The sequence below is a fragment of the Schistocerca americana genome, chromosome 6 (genome assembly GCF_021461395.2).
Source record: "Schistocerca americana isolate TAMUIC-IGC-003095 chromosome 6, iqSchAmer2.1, whole genome shotgun sequence".
Classification (NCBI taxonomy): Eukaryota; Metazoa; Arthropoda; class Insecta; order Orthoptera; family Acrididae; genus Schistocerca; species Schistocerca americana.
Genome location: NC_060124.1, coordinates 79,213,587 through 79,233,094, shown reverse-complemented (window position 1 = coordinate 79,233,094; position 19,508 = coordinate 79,213,587). Strand labels below are relative to the sequence as shown.

At 40.7% G+C, this 19,508-nt stretch overlaps 1 protein-coding gene across 2 annotated transcripts in view; it reads right to left on the bottom strand.

The window, feature by feature from the left end:
* Positions 1–19,508, bottom strand: part of LOC124619359 (DDB1- and CUL4-associated factor 8-like) — a 117,445-nt gene that overhangs the window by 42,201 nt on the left and 55,736 nt on the right. For both annotated transcript variants that reach the window (XM_047145680.1, XM_047145681.1), the window contains exon 7: positions 6,040–6,214. In XM_047145680.1, the coding sequence (XP_047001636.1) occupies positions 6,040–6,214 (175 nt within the window). The remainder of the gene's footprint in view (positions 1–6,039; positions 6,215–19,508) is intronic.

Below are 19,508 nucleotides of genomic sequence, written 5' to 3'. Positions count from 1 at the left end.
CACTGTTGTTTGTTCGTTAGTAGGTTTAATGTGGAAAGAAATGTGTAGCTGGCCTTCAGTGAGGATGAGATGTAAGGTAAGTGGCATGGAATTTGGAATAGAACCCTGTGAAATTTAATTATGAGAATGGATTTAGCAATCCAAGGAATTTTAAAAGGTTGGCCTCACCACCAGTCCATATGGCACACTGATGATATCTTTGCCATCTACCTGGTTTAATTTACATTAACTTATTTTGCCTCAGCATTTCTTCATAGTAACTATTCCTTTCTTCACTCCATTTTAGTTCTCTACATCTTTCATTTTCTGACTGTGTATTTTTCGCCATCCCACTCCAACCTTTATTGCATACAATGCACTTAGCTTCTTTCTCTTATTAACTCGTGCACAATGTTTTAGCAGTAAGCTCTCAGGTTTCCATATCCCTGTTGCAGTCTCTAACAATCAGTCTTCTCATCCCATCCAGTAAGTCTCCCCTGACCCGGGGTTCTGGGCGACTTTTCTGAGCTCCATCCCCTTTTCTAAACCTCACCCACCCTTTTCCTTCACCCCTCTTCCTTCCCCTTCAACCCTTCTGCCAGAAAAGAAGCCACTGGCTTTAAAAGCTTGCAAACATACTGCCTTTTTATGTGTGTTTTCCTGCCACTGCATGGTGAGTGGATTTGTCTATTTAATTATAATGTGTTTCCATGAATTTATTATTTTTGTTGATATGTTAACCACCAATATGAAGTTCCCCGACATTTTATCACAGCAAATTATACCAATAAATGACGAGTTTTAAAAAGATAAATTTGCTAGTGATCTGAAACAGCATGTATTCACAGGATGTAAGTTATAACAAAACTCAAAATAAGGACATCAACCGAAAGCCAATATGGCATCTCAAGACACTGTATGAAAACGGATGATGTGCATGTGATGCTGGTTGCATTCTTCCATCTCACTGTTCTACATTGAAGTAGATGTCCAGAATATTTGTCATGCTTGATATTGCTCTACACATTTGGAAAGACTCCCCAATGTGCTTTTTCCATGCTCTTACTCACACACTTGATTGCACAGTCGATGTGCTGATGGCTTTAGGCACTGCCGATTGCTTTAAGGATACGTGGGTATGGAAACATGGTGCACACCTAAAGTACGTTCAAACAATTGCTTACACTGCATGCATGGAATATTAAGTTCTGTAATGATATCACAGTTGAAATGAGATTAACTTGGTCCTGAATTTGGAAACTAAAAACTATAAGCCAAAAAGTGTTACCTGTCATCCAGGAATGGTCTACATTTTTATTCATGGGTTGGACTATGATCTGGCACTGCAATGAGCTCAACTGGCCACTGTACAACACCATTAGTGCTTAGGGTGATACATCTGCACGCACACAATACGCCGGTACATGTCCACATAAATCAGACACACATCCACACCAGCGTACCACATGCAATCTGCCACTGTTCCAGCTATGTCCAGCCGCAACATGAGCAGCTGCACCCCATCTGCTGCTGTTACAAGCACTGGCAAGAATGCGTGCAGTGCGCTGACATTCACTGTCGTCATCATCATCGCACGACAGTCAAGGCATACACTTGTGAGATGCCCCTGTTTGTGGCAGGCAAAGCAGATGTCATGGAAAGGGCAGCAAGCTCACTGATTCTGTAGGCCACAATTTGATGGCATGAACTTTTTCGAGACAATTCAACAATGAAGAAAAGAAAATTGTTGCATCAGCCTCTGTTCTCTCACAGACACACTGACTGCAAACAAAGTGCTTCTGTTTCGAATGTGTACCAATGATGAGGGCACAGGATTTTTAACTAGTGAACTAACGACCACATCCTCTGTTGCTGGAGTACCGGATGAATAGACGCTCAGTAAATGTAATGACAGCACTGATCTGAAGTCATCAATTTATCGTAGAGCACAATGGCAACTACTATTATACTAACAATGTCAACACTGTAAGTATTGTGAAACATGGCTTGCACTGATGCAATTACTTCGCTGTGTTTTGGCAATTTAAGCACATCACTCAGGCTTGAATCTGGTGAATCTAAAGGCTTAGCATCAACTACTCTACAAGGAGAAAAGAATTAATGAGTTAACATATGAAGTGTCACACTATTTACAGGAAAAATTACACTTGCACGCTAGTCCTTGCAACTTGACAGCCGATGCTGTGTAGGATTGCTTATTTAGCTTAACACATTGATTAAACCTGTGCCTAGTTGCAGCTGCATGTGTCTGGTGACCGTGTAGTCAGTCAGCAAATCACAATCATCAGGAAAGCTCAAACTACTGGAGGTTCAAGAATGGGTGTAGTTTCTGCACCACTTTGTACAATTTATTACTAGAAGACACTAAGAGCATACTCTAACACTCTGTGTCAGTTATTTGACTAGTCTGGCAATGAAGAACAAAAGAATGTAAATAGACCTCCCAACTAGTATTTGCCTCATCAAAGCAAGCTAATGGTGGAAAAGGAGGCAAGGCAGCTGCAGCTGCCAACTGCTGCTGATTTTGTGTTGGTAATATGATCACTCCCACTGGCAGTAAAGCAGATACCGATAGAACAAATGGGCACTTCCCAAGGTCAATGATGGCGGTGTCCACAAAGCGAGGTAGCTAACTAAAACCAAGACCAGAGCAAGGCAAAGTGGTCTTAAGCATATATAAACAGTCCAGGGAGCACTCAAAAACTTAGCATGGGCAAGCTCAAAACTTTATTAGTCAATGGCTCATGCTAAGGGCTTCAATGACTAGTGCAAGACAGGGCGGTAAGTATGGGCTGCTTTATTTACAGGCAATCTCACATCAGCAGACAGCTCCAAGCGATGTCATAGCTACAGTAGTGCTCATCGTGAGAGCAAGCTGTGGCTGGAATATGAAGCCCAAGTATCTCTGACGTGTCTCCCATATTGATATGTGGACTGGGAGGGAAAATCCGAATCACTGTGAGAAACTAAACAAACAACAATGGCTTTGAGAATCGTTGTTCCTCCTGGTTGATAACTGCTTGCTGTTGTTTGACTTTTGTACGTGAGAGATCTACAGCTACAAACTCGTCAGGAGCCAGCTTGTGGGGGTACAGTAATGAGTGAAGGACAGGTCTCTAGATTCTAAAATGCTTGTACAAATGTGCATGATGAAGAATAGAATGTGAGGCGCTGTATCCAGACTTTCGAATCCTACACAAACCAGAACCCACGATCTTCGCAATAACCGAAGATTAGTCAATGAATTTAGTTATCTTTGACACACCATTGTTTTCAATACTGTTACAGGAAAGCTCAGTTATTGCAAAATGTGTGCGACGTGTATACTGAAAATACATACTGACCACTCAAACAGCAAAGAATGTTATTCAGACAAGCACTTTTGGATCGCTACTGACGAGCTGGAGATATGATTTGTTTTCCATATTGTTGAGAGCCTCAAGCCACAGATATTATGTACACCAATGCAGAATCATAACAGTCAGTTCAACTGTAGCACATTTCAGCTTCACAAATACCAAAATAAAATTCAAGCCGTCTCCTCACTAGAGTCAAAATTGATGGCTACCATTTTTAGGGACAAAAGGGTATTATTTCGGTTGATTTCAAAGAATATGGCCCAATAACTACAGCTGAAGTGTAGTGGAATAACACTCGCCAAACTGAGGTGTGTCATCGAAAACTGAGGATACTGGAAACAAACTTCCAAGATAATCCTCCGCTGTTACAATGTACATCTACACACTGTTGCCCATACAAAGGATCCTGCATTTCCACGGAGAACGTTTTAAGCACCTGCCCTATAGTCCTGAGTTTGCAGCGAGCAACTATTAAGTCTTCCTGCACTTGAAACGACAACTGAGTGGAGAACTTTTTGGAGACAACTAAGAACTCTAGACCACCACTGTCAACTGGTTCAATTCTCGGGCAGAGAAGTTCCAGGTAGGCAAGACGAAGGATAGCACTGAGAAGTGAACAGTGATTATCTTGAAAACTGAAGTAGGTTTATAGGAAATAAAAGCTGCAAATAAAAGCTTTTTCTAAAATATATAAGTTTTAATGAATGAGCAACCCTTACTTTCTAAACACGCTATAGAAAAAGTACTGTATTTACCCAAATATAAGACATGCCCAAGTATAGAAAGGCCCCCTTTTGTTAATTTTTAGTATATTCTGACTTATTAAAATTACAAACTTTTGTTAATGTAAAGTATCTGCCTACAAAGTTAACAATGCATCTATTCTAAACCTAGGCCATTTATTCACTGTCTACATTTTGATACTACAAGGGGAAATAAAACAGGCAAAAAGAAATGGTCTACATTAATTTTTATCATCACTGCCTTTTTGTTTACTGTCGTATGTAGTATCACTATTTTTAATCATCACTTATCATCCTAAAGGACAGCTGTGAAACATATATCTATATTGTCACAAATATTTAGTATTTCTTTCAAATATGTCATGATTTCTGAGGTTGTGGCTAAGGTGGGACCTGGGAACACAGCTTTTTTTCTGAACACACGACGATTTTGCTTCTACACTGACTTGAGAGTGTTGTGAAATATCTTGCTTCCAAACATATTGTCTACCTGCCACACTCTCATTGGCTGCGTAGAACAATCACTTGACATACCCCCTATCATTCTCGTCATACCTCATGGTGAGCATAGACAACATTGCTGTATGAAGTAATTAAGTACGTCACTGGCCCCAATCTAGACTTTAGCATCTCCCACAGAAATGCATGCAATTGTTGAGTATTTGTCGAATTTTAAAGTCAGTTTGATTCCGAGTACAAATAGAATTGGGCGTACTGCAGTTTGAATACGATAGATGTCCATAAAAAGCCATAGAACCCAATATAAATTCCTGCGGCTGGTAGCAGGATGAAATTTGCTGCCTGCTCAGCACTCCCCTTCAAGCACTGAGTGTAGTTCTCAGCCAAGGCAGTGTAACTGTTGCCCCCTCCGACCCTTCTGTACTGCTGCACTTGAGCAATAGAGAACACAGACTGTAATACCTTCTACGATGCAGGTCATATGCACCAACAGCTACTAACACATAATTTAAAGATGACAAACATGATTCAGTCCAATTCTCAAACTTTCACTCCTTCTGTGATCTCGTGACATCTGGTGGTACTATCTTCACAACAGGTTTTCCATTTTAATTTATTCTTGCAATAACAGTTGCAGTCAGCTTAAAGTGGTTTATTTCATTTGTTAGGTATTTAATTCTGGATTAATTTTCTTTCTTGTTTCATCTGAAAGTCACCATCTTGTTCTAAAGGTGATTAAAAGCTGGTGACATTTTCCCCAGTATTCTAATACACAAAAAGTGACCGAATTTCTCATTTGCAACCCACTTGGAAAATCATTAATTTCTCATAACTAAATAAAATTTTGACTTGGGTTCAGAATCAAGTAATGATTTTTGAAGGACAAGATTTTCGCCTTTGAATGTCACCCTTACTTACAAAACAGTACAAATGGACTACATATGTGGTACTGGATACCATGACAACTTTTATTGCAAATCTGTTTGAATACAACTTAAGTTTGTAAGTTGATAGAATTTAATGCTATTTCTTCCTGTGTTTTACAAAACTTTCAATTTTAAATCCGAGTATTAAATAGTTGAAGTGGCTAGTTCAGGGTGACTCGCCCTTACACTAGCACTGCCAGTCAAATATCGCGTGACTGTTCGAGCAAAGTCAATACCGTATCAAGCACTGCATGCTTATCAGGAAATCTCTAGCCTATTTGAACAAAATCGCTGTTTGCTAAGCCCAACCCTTGGGAATTCTTCAAAATAAATCTGTACAAAGACTCAGTAGCCAAAGCTTCATTTGTAAATAAAATGTTAAATGATGTAAAAATGTTGACATCAGAAGCAGTAGTTCAATCTGCAAATATAAGATGACCCCATATTTTTAAATTGGGGAATTTGGGAGAAAACCTCGCCTTATAATTGGGTAAATATGATATAATTGATTGAACTACTTTACCTTTTTTTTATTATGCTTGGAGTACTCACCAGTAGCATTGTTCCTGTGACCTTCATACTTATGGATAAATTCTGTTCCTGTCGTAGAACGAGTGTCAAAAAGATAGATATCTTCATCATTGTACGAAGCCAACAGCTCAGTACCATCATGATTGAAAGTGGCACACGTAACATGCATACCGGAACCTGTTGTACTACGTTCTGCCTGTGATTATACACAACAAAAACAAACAAGATTATTATGTATGATTTTAATACATATATCAAAAAAAAACCCTTAAATTACCTGGAACCAACCCTCCAATCTAACCAATGTCAGCAGCAATAGTCACGAACAGAGTTCTTTAGAGCAAGGAAGACTCTCAACTCGCTTGCAATGATAGTGAATGACATGTAAACACCAAATAAAAATTGTATATTTATGTAACTGCTGTTCTTGCATGACACAAGTTATATATATAAAAAAAAAAAAAAAAATGATCATAGTGGAGTGAGTATCTGCAAGTGCATGTAGAAGACAATACAAAATTAAAACTGTAAACTCTGCATAAATGTATTTCTGCAATTGGAGCTGTGATTTATTCAAATCATTAGTAACAGATGCCGATGTTTCACCCAACATAAATAAAATACTGGATGAAAATGATAAATTGAAACTGTCTGAGAAGCATACAAATTCTTCACATTCACTTCACAGCCATCTGATTGAATTTTTGCTTCAGTTTTACATTATTCCAATTAATCTCGCTGCTTCATTATCAGACAGATATTTCTAAAAATACTTTCAGTTCTACATTATTCCAATTAATCTCGCTGCTTCATTATCAGACAGATATTTCTGAACATACTCTCGGGCTTCAAAAATCTGCACATTTAACATTTCTCCAATTCAAATGAAGTCCAACCAAAATAATCCCCACAGGCTTCATTTTATATTCTGCTCATCAACTGATTTAGTCACAGATGCCAAATGACAATGAATTGCAGAAAAAATTCATATTCCTTCTTTAAAATATACTGCAATAAAATATGATCACAGTTTAATTTCCAAAAATTAATTTCACACAAGAAACTTAAACCGGCAAGAACATCTTTTGCAGCTACACTTGCCAACCTGTTGAGAAGTAGTCTTCTGTTAAGAAAAACATCAAACACTACATTAGAAATTGTATGAAATGTGACATGCAAAAATCATACTGCCAAATGTACTAAAGTAACACGTGTGCATTTTATTACCTGTTTAATACTGCTGCTGTCATGTCTATTTCAGTACTTGCAGACACAGGGTCCAAAGCAATGGACAACAGATGTTGTTATCCAGAGTGAACATTAAAATTGTCTTTTGTAATGCAGTAACTAAGTAGAAGAAAGGAAAATGCACCCACGAAACAATAAGCAAATGAGGACGGTTGTTCTTAATACAGGGGAACAGTGTAACAACTGCTCATGGAAACACCTCAGTGGCATCCCAGAATAATCTTGGACGAAACTAGATATTTGAAGCTGAACGGACTATGAAGACGAGTCACTGGACTCCAAGCGATAGCCTAATACAATTAAAGAGAGGTGCTTGTGGCAATTTACACAGCCCAGGGGGTGGGGACTGCCTCCCACCCATCATATCTAATATGAGCAATATGAAGTTCTGATCTAAAATTCTCGAAATGGAGGTTTAGAAAGTTGGCAGCTAATGACTAGAGACATAAAAAAACACCATATTAAACTGTTTAACTGGAATGGGCACAATTTTTAATGTTTTTATAATAGGTTTACTTGCTGCAATCCAGAAGCCCGATGTGTCCTGGGATGATGGAACGAAGCCCCCCCCCCACAACCCGCCGCCGAAAGAAATGCTCATTAGAGCTAATGCTTGTGCTACTCGGAGCAAGAGGTAGAGCATTCAATCAATTTGCTAGCTCATTGTGCAGGGATATAAACCTGCCACACTGTGTGTTGCCATCACGGTTTAGACTCCACCACACCACTGGGATGAAGTAACCAAATTATAAATCTCCCTCAGCATGTGTCCCTCTTAGGCTTCTAGAGTGATGCGACTTTGTGATAGTGTAAGGAATCCGTATTAATCACAAAATGTGCACGGAGAAACAGAAAACAGTCATACATATTTCGACAACCAGAACCATTATACACTAACACTGCGACGTCAGCATCTCTGAGTGTCACATACATCCTCAATCTATTATGTACACACACTTCGTCACAGCATACAACAAGAAAGAAAGAGACACAATTGAAAATAGAATCTGGAAGGAGTAGTGTTGAAGCTAGACCTTTTGCATCAGTGAGCATCATTGTCTGTCCATTCCATCTGTATGTGATATGCACGAAGAAACTGATAATTTATTGCCAGTGGAGCAACTGCAACTACATATGCAACATTATAAACCAAACCTATGGGTCACGCACTTTGAGCAGGCCTTTTGGATATTGAGTACCAACACTTACATGAACTTGTTATGCAAAATTTCCAGACAGGGCATGAGCATAGCGAGATAGGCCCCAAAGGATGAAGGCACGGGAAGGAGAAGTACACGAGTTCTACAATCCCTCGTGTTCCTGTATTCTGCCTGCGAGAAGAACCCTTTCCCTCAGACGACAACTGTATCTGCATGCTACCGTCAGTGTCATTTCTACAATGTCATTTCATCCATGTAGCACGATGTAGAAACGACTACTATCGAACAGCTGTCTGTCGGTAATTACGCTTATGTGGCAACAGTGTGACTGGTTCACACAGCTGCTGCCTACACAGCATGTTCACATTCAAAAATGAAAGTTCTTGCTAATAATTCGCTGCAGCATTGCCTACATCTACATCTACATTTATACTCTGCAAGCCACCCAACGGTGTGTGGCGGAGGGCACTTTACGTGCCACTGTCATTACCTCCCTTTTCTGTTCCAGTCGCGTATGGTTCGCGGGAAGAACGAGTGTCTGAAAGCCTCCGTGTGTGCTCGAATCTCTCTAATTTTACATTCGTGATCTCCTCGGGAGGTATAAGTAGGGGAAGCAATATATTCGATACCTCATCCAGAAACGCACCCTCTCGAAACCTGGCGAGCAAGCTACACCGCGATGCAAAGCGCCTCTCTTGCAGAGTCTGCCACTTGAGTTTGCTAAACATCTCCGTAACGCTATCACGGTTACCAAATAACCCTGTGACGAAACGCGCCGCTCTTCTTTGGATCTTCTCTATCTCCTCTGTCAACCCGATCTGGTACGGATCCCACACTGATGAGCAATACTCAAGTATAGGTCGAACAAGTGTTTTGTAAGCCACCTCCTTTGTTGATTGACTACATTTTCTAAGGACTCTCCCAATGAATCTCAACCTGGTACCCGCCTTACCAACAATTAATTTTATCTGATCATTCCACTTCAAATCGTTCCACACGCATACTCCCAGATATTTTACAGAAGTAACTGCTACCAGGGTTTGTTCCGCTATCATATAATCATACAATAAAGGATCCTTCTTTCTATGTATTCGCAATACATTACATTTATCTATGTTAAGGATCAGTTGCCACTCCCTGCACCAAGTGCCTATCCGCTGCAGATCTTGCTGCATTTCACTACAATTTTCTAATGCTGCAACTTGTCTGTATACTACAGCATCATCCGCGAAAAGCCGCATGGGACTTCCGACACTATCTACTAGGTCATTTATATATATTGTGAAAAGCAATGGTCCCATAACACTCCCCTGTGGCACGCCAGAGGTTACCTTAATGTCTGTAGACGTCTCTCCATTGATAACAACATGCTGTGTTCTGTTTGCTAAAAACTCTTCAATCCAGCCACACAGCTGGTCTGATATTCCGTAGGTTCTTACTTTGTTTATCAGGCGACAGTGCGGAACTGTATCGAATGCCTTCCGGAAGTCAAGGAAAATAGCATCTACCTGGGAGCCTGTATCTAATATTTTCTGGGTCTCATGAGCAAATAAAGCGAGTTGGGTCTCACACGATCGCTGTTTCCGGAATCCACGTTGATTCCTACAGAGTAGATTCTGGGTTTCCAAAAATGACATGATACGTGGGCAAAAAACATGTTCTAAAATTCTACAACAGATCGACGTCAGAGATATAGGTCTATAGTTTTGCGCATCTGCTCGACGACCCTTCTTGAAGACTGGGACTACCTGTGCTCTTTTCCAATCATTTGCAACCTTCCACTCCTCTAGAGACTTGCGGTACACTACTGTTAGAGGGGGGGCAAGTTCTTTTGCGTACTCTGTGTAGAATCGAATTGGTATCCCATCAGGTCCAGTGGACTTTCCTTTGCTGAGTGATTCCAGTTGCTTTTCTATTCCTTGGACACTTATTTCGATGTCGGCCATTTTTTCGTTTTTGCGAGGATTGAGAGAAGGAACTGCAGTGCGGTCTTCCTCTGTGAAACAGCTTTGGAAAAAGGTGTTTGGTATTTCAGCTTTACGCGTGTCATCCTCTGTTTCAATGCCATCATCATCCCAGAGTGTCTGGATATGCTGTTTCAAGCCACTTACTGATTTAACGTAAGACCAGAACTTCCTAGGATTTTCTGTCAAGTCGGTACATAGAATTTTACTTTCGAATTCACTGAACGCTTCACGCATAGCCCTCCTTACACTAACTTTGACACTGTGTAGCTTCTGTTTGTCTGAGAGGTTTTGGCTGCGTTTAAACTTGGAGTGAAGCTCTCTTTGCTTTCGCAGTAGTTTCCTATCTTTGTTGTTGAATCACGGTGGGTTTTTCCCGTCCCTCACAGTTTTACTCAGCACGTACCTGTCTAAAACGTATTTTACAATTGCCTTGAACTTTTTCCATAAACACTCAACATTGTCAGTGTCGGAACAGAAATGTTCGTTTTGATCTGTTAGGTAGTCTGAAATCTGCCTTCTATTACTCTTGCTAAACAGATAAACCTTCCTCCTTTTTTTATATTCCTATTAACTTCCATATTCAGGGATGCTGCAACGGCCTTATGATCACTGATTCCCTGTTCTGCACTAACAGAGTCGAAAAGTTCGGGTCTGTTTGTTATCAGTAGGTCCAAGATGTTATCTCCACGAGTCGGTTCTCCGTTTAATTGTTCGAGGTAATTTTCAGATAGTGCACTCAGTATAATGTCACTCGATGCTCTGTCTCTACCACCCGCCCTAAACATCTGAGTGTCCCAGTCTGTATCTGGTAAATTGAAATCTCCACCTAAGACTATAACACGCTGAGAAAATTTATGTGAAATGTATTCCAAATTTTCTCTCAGTTGTTCTGCCACTAATGCTGCTGAGTCGGGAGGTCGGTAAAAGGAGCCAACTATTAACCTAGCCCGGTTGTCGAGTGTAACCTCCACCCATACTAATTCTCAGGAACTATCCACTTCTACTTCACTACAGGATAAACTACTACTAACAGCGACAAACACGCCACCACCGGTTGCATGCAATCTATCCTTTCTAAACACAGTCTGTGCCTTTGTAAAAATTTCAGCAGAATTTATCTCTGGCTTCAGCCAGCTTTCTGTACCTATAACGATTTCAGCTTCGGTGCTTTCTATCAGTGCTTGAAGTTCCGGTACTTTACCAATGCAGCTTCGACAGTTTACAATTACAGTACCGATTGCTGCTTGGTCCCCGCATGTCCTGACTTTGCCCCGCACCCTTTGAGGCTGTTGCCCTTTCTGTACTTGCCCGAGGCCATCTAACCTAAAAAAACCGCCCAGTCCCCGCCACACAACCCCTGCTACCCGTGTAGCCGCTTGCTGCATGTAGTGGACTCCTGACCTATCCAGCGGAACCCGAAACCCCACCACCCTATGGCGCAAGTTGTGTTGGTAAGGTGATGCTGAAGCTAATGTGCTACTTGACTGAGGAAATACAATTTTTGCCAATTGAGCACTGAGCGAGACTGTTTCAGCTATAGAGCTTTAAAGTATTCAACAGAATAAGAAATGCTATGGGAAACCACTTACATATATCAAAACATTTCATCTGACCAATTTCCCATCAGCAAACACATTACAGAAAAGCTCTTTGCCTTATCTTGAAAAATGTGCAGCTGATTTTCATGGCAAATATAGCAGAGAGAAATAGATTTTGCCAGGACCTACAGTAACTTGTGTGAAACCAACTATTGAAGTAACACCTTCTCCATAGGACACCACACAATGGCAGTGAGCTTTCTATGCTTAAAACAAAGAAATTCAATGAAGAATGCAAACATAATTCTTGAAAGGAATGTTGTCTCAGCTCTTAATTAGGCCCTTTTTCTTCCACTTTTAATTAGTAATGTATTCACTACTGATAATGAAGAACAAACACAATCTGTCTATTATTATTATTATTATTATTATTATTATTATTATTATTAATAGTGTATGTGGACCCTCTTGGATCACACAGTACATTCAGACTAGTTTTCCTTATCTCCAATATGGTTCTCATTCTCTCTCCATAGTCTATTTTTCTTTCTTCAGGTCACTTGGTAAATCATTTTTTTGGAACCTCATTCTACCCAACAATTTGTGTTTTGTTACAGGTCACCTGATTATTTCAGTATTGTTTTTAGGTGAAAGATGTGTTCTACACATGAGCAGCCTAGTAAAAACCTAACTTCATATTCACTGATATTACGTTCACACTGTGCTTGTCTTCTTTGAATTAAACATGCTGAGAATCTCATGTGACTTGAACAGGGATCCCTCTGTAGTTATTTAGGTCTGTCCTGTTCCTTGCTTGTGTAGAAAGTTGATGAATGTGTACTTCCAATCTTCTGGCAGTTTTTGTGTGTGCCAAGTATCTGTGGTGATTTGTGTTAGCTCCTCACATGTGTTTATCTCTAGGTACAATGATGCCTCTTCCATAGATGTGCTGCTGTTTTTGAGTCTCAAGATTTGTTTGCAGCTTTCATCTCTGCTGGAAGTCTCTCTCTCTCTCTCTCTCTCTCTCTCTCTTTCTCTCTCTGTGTGTGTGTGTGTGTGTGTGTGTGTGTGTGTGTGTGTGTGTGTGTGTGTGCACTCAGGTGTCTTCTTGTGATATTTTGGAAAGTGGTTCTGGCAATTATGAAGCTCAGAGGAGTATCGAAGTTGCTCCCTACAGTAGTAGGGAGTGAGTTTACTGTCATGATTTCTGAAACCGATTCTGTGATGTGATGCACACTGTGTAAAAGACATGCATGTCATGTTTCCTGAAGTTATTTTCAATAATTTAATATTGATCTCTCATGTGTCTACTCTTTGTCTGTCTGATTAATGCTGCCACCTGCTTTCTGATCTCAAAAACCAATTTATTTATGCAATATGTTACCTAAATACAGTTCAATTAAATAATATTTTTCAATTATAAAAATAGTTTAATCTAAATAGAAAAATTCAGAAACGCAGTTTTACGGGCATGGGGGGAGGGGGGGGGGGGGGGCTACAGCACAGATTAGGCTGTCCTGACAATGGTACAGGATCACCTCAGTACAGCTTTGGATCACGATAGCGTTGATTGTGAATGGCTGGCAACTTACAGACCACATGCAATTAATTTCATAATAACCGGAACAGGTACCCTATTATGGAACAGAATCCAGCCTGTAGTAAAAAGTTAATTGCTGTAATAATGAGTAACATGTGAAATGTGCTAGTAGCAAGTAGTTGCATACTGCGAACAAGATCTGCACACCACACAGCATCGATTAACTGATCAGAGATGTAACGAATCCTGATGGAATTCATGATCTTACCATAGTTGCCAAAAAGATAAATATTCCAACCATGTTCTCAATGCAATACTGGAAGTGAAGAATAAAGAGAAAAGTGCATTTTCTGTGACACTCAATCTCAGATGTGACGGGCTGCTGTAATATATTTTGCAGTCCATAGAACAGTAGTGCATTTTGTCACGGCTTCATTTAATAAGTGTGGAAGCACCACAGATATGTCCGTTCGTCTCCAGGGGTGAATGATACAAGAAAAGCAATGTGCATCGAGTTCTGGTTTAAGTTAAAATTATGTGAAGAGTTAACTAACATTTTGCTTACTCCTATATGTATCTTGCAAATGCACCACAAGAGTAAAATTAGAGAGATTTGAGCTCCCATTGAGGCTCTCCAACAATCTTACTTCCTGAATGGCACTAAAGTCTTGGACAGGAAAGTGGGGAGCACCCCAAGTTCCCTCCGCCACATAATGTATGGTCATGTGTCGAGTTTAGTTGCAGATATCTATGAAGCTAGCAGTGATTAACAATACATATGTAACAGAAGAGATTGCTTTTGTGCTTTCAGACTGAGATGAAGGAAAATTAGGTACTTTATGGAGAACACTAATCAGCTACAAAAATTGCATGAAACGTAGGAAACAGTCCATACTGTAGTAAACCGGCTGGGCCCATAGCATAATGGAGCAGCTCTCAGTGTAAATGAAGAAATCTAAGCAATGAACTTCAAATCAAAAATAAGAAATTTTCTTCAGCTTTACTTCAAAATTATTTTTCTTTATGTAGAGGAATTTCAAGTTGATGGTGCTCCTTGTCTCTGAGCTTCTGTTAATCAGTGTCTCCACAAAACTGGTGTTAAGAACTGTTCGTTAAGCAATATTTGTGCACTTTTTCATACAAGTACACTCTATGTCAAATCCACACAAAAGCACAAAGAGATTGGCTTCAAGCTGGACAAAGAAACTATTGTCAGTGCAGTGTAACCATGAATACATTTATACCCAAGCAGGCACATGAGGTCCGTAGCATTCTTTCATCAGACGAGGATTTAAGGTAACAGCTACCAGTATATCACAAACAAAGCCCACCACTAAATTCCTGATTCTTTAAAGAGTTGAACTCTCGTATATAAAAGAGTTTCAAATGTCTGTCTACTTTACAAATGAGTTAATGTGTTAAATAGTGGACTTTAAGCATATAAGCAAGAAAAAGTTTAGGAATGCTTTCAAATTACGCATAAAGCTTACTGGAAGTCACTAAAGTGCTCCCATTATGAAGCACTGGATGAATATAATTTGGGAAATTTGCACCCCATTTTATGCAAAAGCTAGTTTTTCATGCATCTCAACTGTTTATGACATCATACCTCCTGAAATATGGGTCATACAATGATATAATTTTGCAGGTTCAATCTGTGTTATCTGCAGATACTACCTGCAAATTGTGTTGTGAATAGAGTCAGTAGTTAATAAACACTAAATTGAAATATCTTGCCAGCCACTGAAATTTGACTGTGTGAACAGTGAAGATGCAGTAAGCTACCATCCCCCCCCCCCTCCCCCCCCCCCTCTCTCTCTCTCTCTCTCTCTCTCTCTCTCTCTCTCTCTCTCTCTCTCTCTCTCTGTGTGTGTGTGTGTGTGTGTGTGTGTGTGTGTGTGTTGGCGGGTGAGAGTTTTGCAAAGGTATGAAATTATGTGTAAAGTACAGTACAGTAAACTTCCATTTATCCTAAATGATTGGGGTGGCGGGGCGGTTCCGATAATAGAAGTTTCGGGTTAACTGAAGCCCCCTGTTCCCACGCATGAAACACCCCAAATAGTGTCAATATCGCAAAATAGGATATTAAAACTTACGTACAGTATGTAGCACATTATTGATATGGTTGTGAATAAGCCTGCATGTTCTTGACTGAAAAAATTGACTTGTGTTAAAAAGGTGCCAAACTATGATTGAAAACTTCAAGTTTTTAAATGCTGAATAACAAAGCCTGTTTATTTTGCATTCTTACAGGAAAAAATGAGCCTTATTTGGCAGCAGGAAAAAACAGGGGTTTTTATTTTATTACCTACTCTTTTGAATAGAAAATAAACTACCGGACAAAATTATGAAACAAATCTATAGATTACTCCCAGGAATGAAAAGTTCGTCTACAGAAACTCTAAAGTAAAAAAACACTTAACTTATGGATGTTGACATTCTAGGACGCTTCATTATTATTTATTGTTTCGTAAAAAAGTCTGTAAGGTTTTTTTCGTTTTTTGGCTTGAGAAACTTTTGTTGCACCTATATATCTCCAATGTTGGAAACAAACAATTTCGTGATAAGTTGCCGCCTTCTGTTGGCTGATGTACTCCAGGGCGGTTTGGATCACTTCATAATCAACTGTCTGAGGAATCTTTTTTCTCTGCTTTGTCATCATACATATTCTTCCAATGCTTTCTGATTGATCACAATTTGGATGATTTCTTCCTCAGTCAAATCAAAAAAGTCCTTTTCCATCCACTCTTCAATGTCTTCGAAGTTCGCGTCTTCACAACCCAGCAGATTTCCAGTAAATTCATCAAAATTATGTCATATTCATCTGTTTCTGGCATGTCAGCTTGAGTTCCGGTGTTGCCTCCTCCTTCCAACCACTGATGAATTGCCTTATGATCTAAGTGTTTTTTCCAAGACCTCACAAGAGAAATTGGAGAAATTAGATTCCAAGCTTCAGCAATCCAATGAATGACACTTAAACATTGATTTTTTTAAGAGCTTTGCAAAAGATGATCTTCAGCATCAATCGCACTGATTAAGTATTCCAGCAGTTTGCGTCTGTAATGTTTTTTCATTGCCTCAAGAACACCTTGGTCCATCAGTTGACATGGAGACGTGACATTTCGTGGGAGAAACAACTTTGATATCCCCTTCTTGTAGATCATCTGGGTGAGAAGGAGCGTTGTCCACAAGAAGTAGCACTTTTTGAGGAAGTCCATTTTCCTCTACGTATTTTTCTACAGCTGGAACAAACTCTGCCTGGAACCACTGTTTGAAGATGGCACCATTTATCCATGCCTTAGAATGATTCGTGTACCACACTGGCAAAGGTTTATCAGCTGGTCACCGTCTAAATGCATTGGGTTTTTGGATTTACCAATTAAAGTATGGTGCAGTTTATGACTGCCAGTGGCATTACTGCATGCAAGGACAGTAACTCTTTCTTGGCTTTTTTTTTTTACGTCCGGATGCTGCTTTTTGTTGGCAACATTTTGTAATTCAACCCAGTTTCATCACAGTTGTAAAGCTGATCGCCAGTATAATCTCCTTTGTCGATGATTGTGTGCAGTTTCTTCTTAAAATCAGTGATAGCGGTTTCATCCCCAGATAATGATTCACCCCTGATGGCAATTTCATGAATGCCATGCCGCTTCTTGAACTGATCCAGCTAGCCATGACTTCGGAGGAAGTCTTGCTCCTTTCCTTCAATCAGCTCATAAAGTCTTCACTTTTTCATGAAGTAGAGAACCTGAAACTGGCACACCTTTGGCTCTTGGTTGTTCTTGCCACAAAAGTAGGACCTCTTCTAACTGAGGATGTGCACCTTTTCTCATTGTTTTCTGAGATTTCATTGCATTGCCTGATGCTTGTATGAAACAAATATTTTTTTCTGATCGATTTGTCTTCCAATCAGTAACCATACACCTACCAATGTTCAAACCCACAGCAACTTTTGCGAGTGGCTCAGCAGCACCTATTCTCTGCAAAACACGAAGCTTTTGTTCCAACGAGATCACATTCTTTTTTCGTTACGCGCCTATAGTCACGTTCAGCGTTTTTTTACTGACATTTGACTAATTCTTTTTTGGTTTTTGGTCACTTTTATCTCAGGACATTTTAAAGCATGTAGAGCAAGCACAAAATGTTAAATCGAAAACACACAAATGCACGACTGGACAACACTTGAGATGCACTAGACAAAGCTTTTGACTTTTGAAACCTGGCTGTGGCAGCCATCGAATGAAAACATTCGATACATCTATCCCCTCTACTAAACAAGCCCATGTCAGAACACAACAGTGGGTTGTATGTTCACTGTTAAAAAAAAGAATGAAAACATTCGATACATCTATCCCCTCTACTAAACAAGCCCATGTCATAACACAACAGTGGGTTGTATGTTCACTGTTAAATTGTTAAGTGCTCAGCTTTCTCTGATGTACCGACAACAGGTGGAAAGTGTTCGGCGCCACACTCTCATTGTCGATTTCAACAGGCCTAAGTCACGCTGCATAGAGCAATACTGAACATACTGCACTAACAAGGAGTTTCAATAGATAGCAATGACATAAAACTACATAATACGAACAACAAACACGCTAAAACTTCAACCTACACACGCATGAATTGATGACACTCTGACTTCTGACACGCGCCAGTGCACTGATTAGCAGTAGATTGTCAAAAAACACCAGCAAATGCGTGGCTCCAGATGCAGACATTTAAACTTGTCAAATGTCAGTCTAGCTAGCCAAAAGCGTAGCTGCGCAATTCGTCGGACAATACCAATGCGAGCCGCAAAAATCTGAAAAATCTGTTCAAATAAAATGGATTACGGATAAACTTTATTCAGATAATGGGAGTTAACTGTTCTCGTATTCTAAAATTTTGGACTAATTTAGTCAATGTTGTGTGTGCCCCGTCAGTTACGTGCCTCAAGACACACACAGTTTCTAACTGTAATACTTGTCTTATTGTGTGTTCGTAGATGATGATGGCATGTTACGCAGTCGAAAATTCGTTCTACAATGACCAGTCAACCTGGCTGCATGCCTGAGAGACCTTCAAGCAGCTTGTCTTATTGTGTTAAACTTTTAATGTAGGACAATACCTGTTAATGAGTGGATTGTTACTGCACTTTATGTATTTTTTAATTCTGTCAATAATTACACAAAATACACTCCTGGAAATGGAAAAAAGAACACATTGACACCGGTGTGTCAGACCCACCATACTTGCTCCGGACACTGCGAGAGGGCTGTACAAGCAATGATCACACACACGGCACAGCGGACACACCAGGAACCGCGGTGTTGGCCGTCGAATGGCGCTAGCTGCGCAGCATTTGTGCACCGCCGCCGTCAGTGTCAGCCAGTTTGCCGTGGCATACGGAGCTCCATCGCAGTCTTTAACACTGGTAGCATGCCGCGACAGCGTGGACGTGAACCGTATGTGCAGTTGACGGACTTTGAGCGAGGGCGTATAGTGGGCATGCGGGAGGCCGGGTGGACGTACCGCCGAATTGCTCAACACATGGGGCGTGAGGTCTCCACAGTACATCGATGTTGTCGCCAGTGGTCGGCGGAAGGTGTACGTGCCCGTCGACCTGGGACCGGACCGCAGCGACGCACGGATGCACGCCAAGACCGTAGGATCCTACACAGTGCCGTAGGGGACCGCACCGCCACTTCCCAGCAAATTAGGGACACTGTTGCTCCTGGGGTATCGGCGAGGACCATTCGCAACCGTCTCCATGAAGCTGGGCTACGGTCCCGCACACCGTTAGGCCGTCTTCCGCTCACGCCCCAACATCGTGCAGCCCGCCTCCAGTGGTGTCGCGACAGGCGTGAATGGAGGGACAAATGGAGACGTGTCATCTTCAGCGATGAGAGTCGCTTCTGCCTTGGTGCCAATGATGGTCGTATGCGTGTTTGGCGCCGTGCAGGTGAGCGCCACAATCAGGACTGCATACGACCGAGGCACACAGGGCCAACACCCGGCATCATGGTGTGGGGAGCGATCTCCTACACCGGCCGTA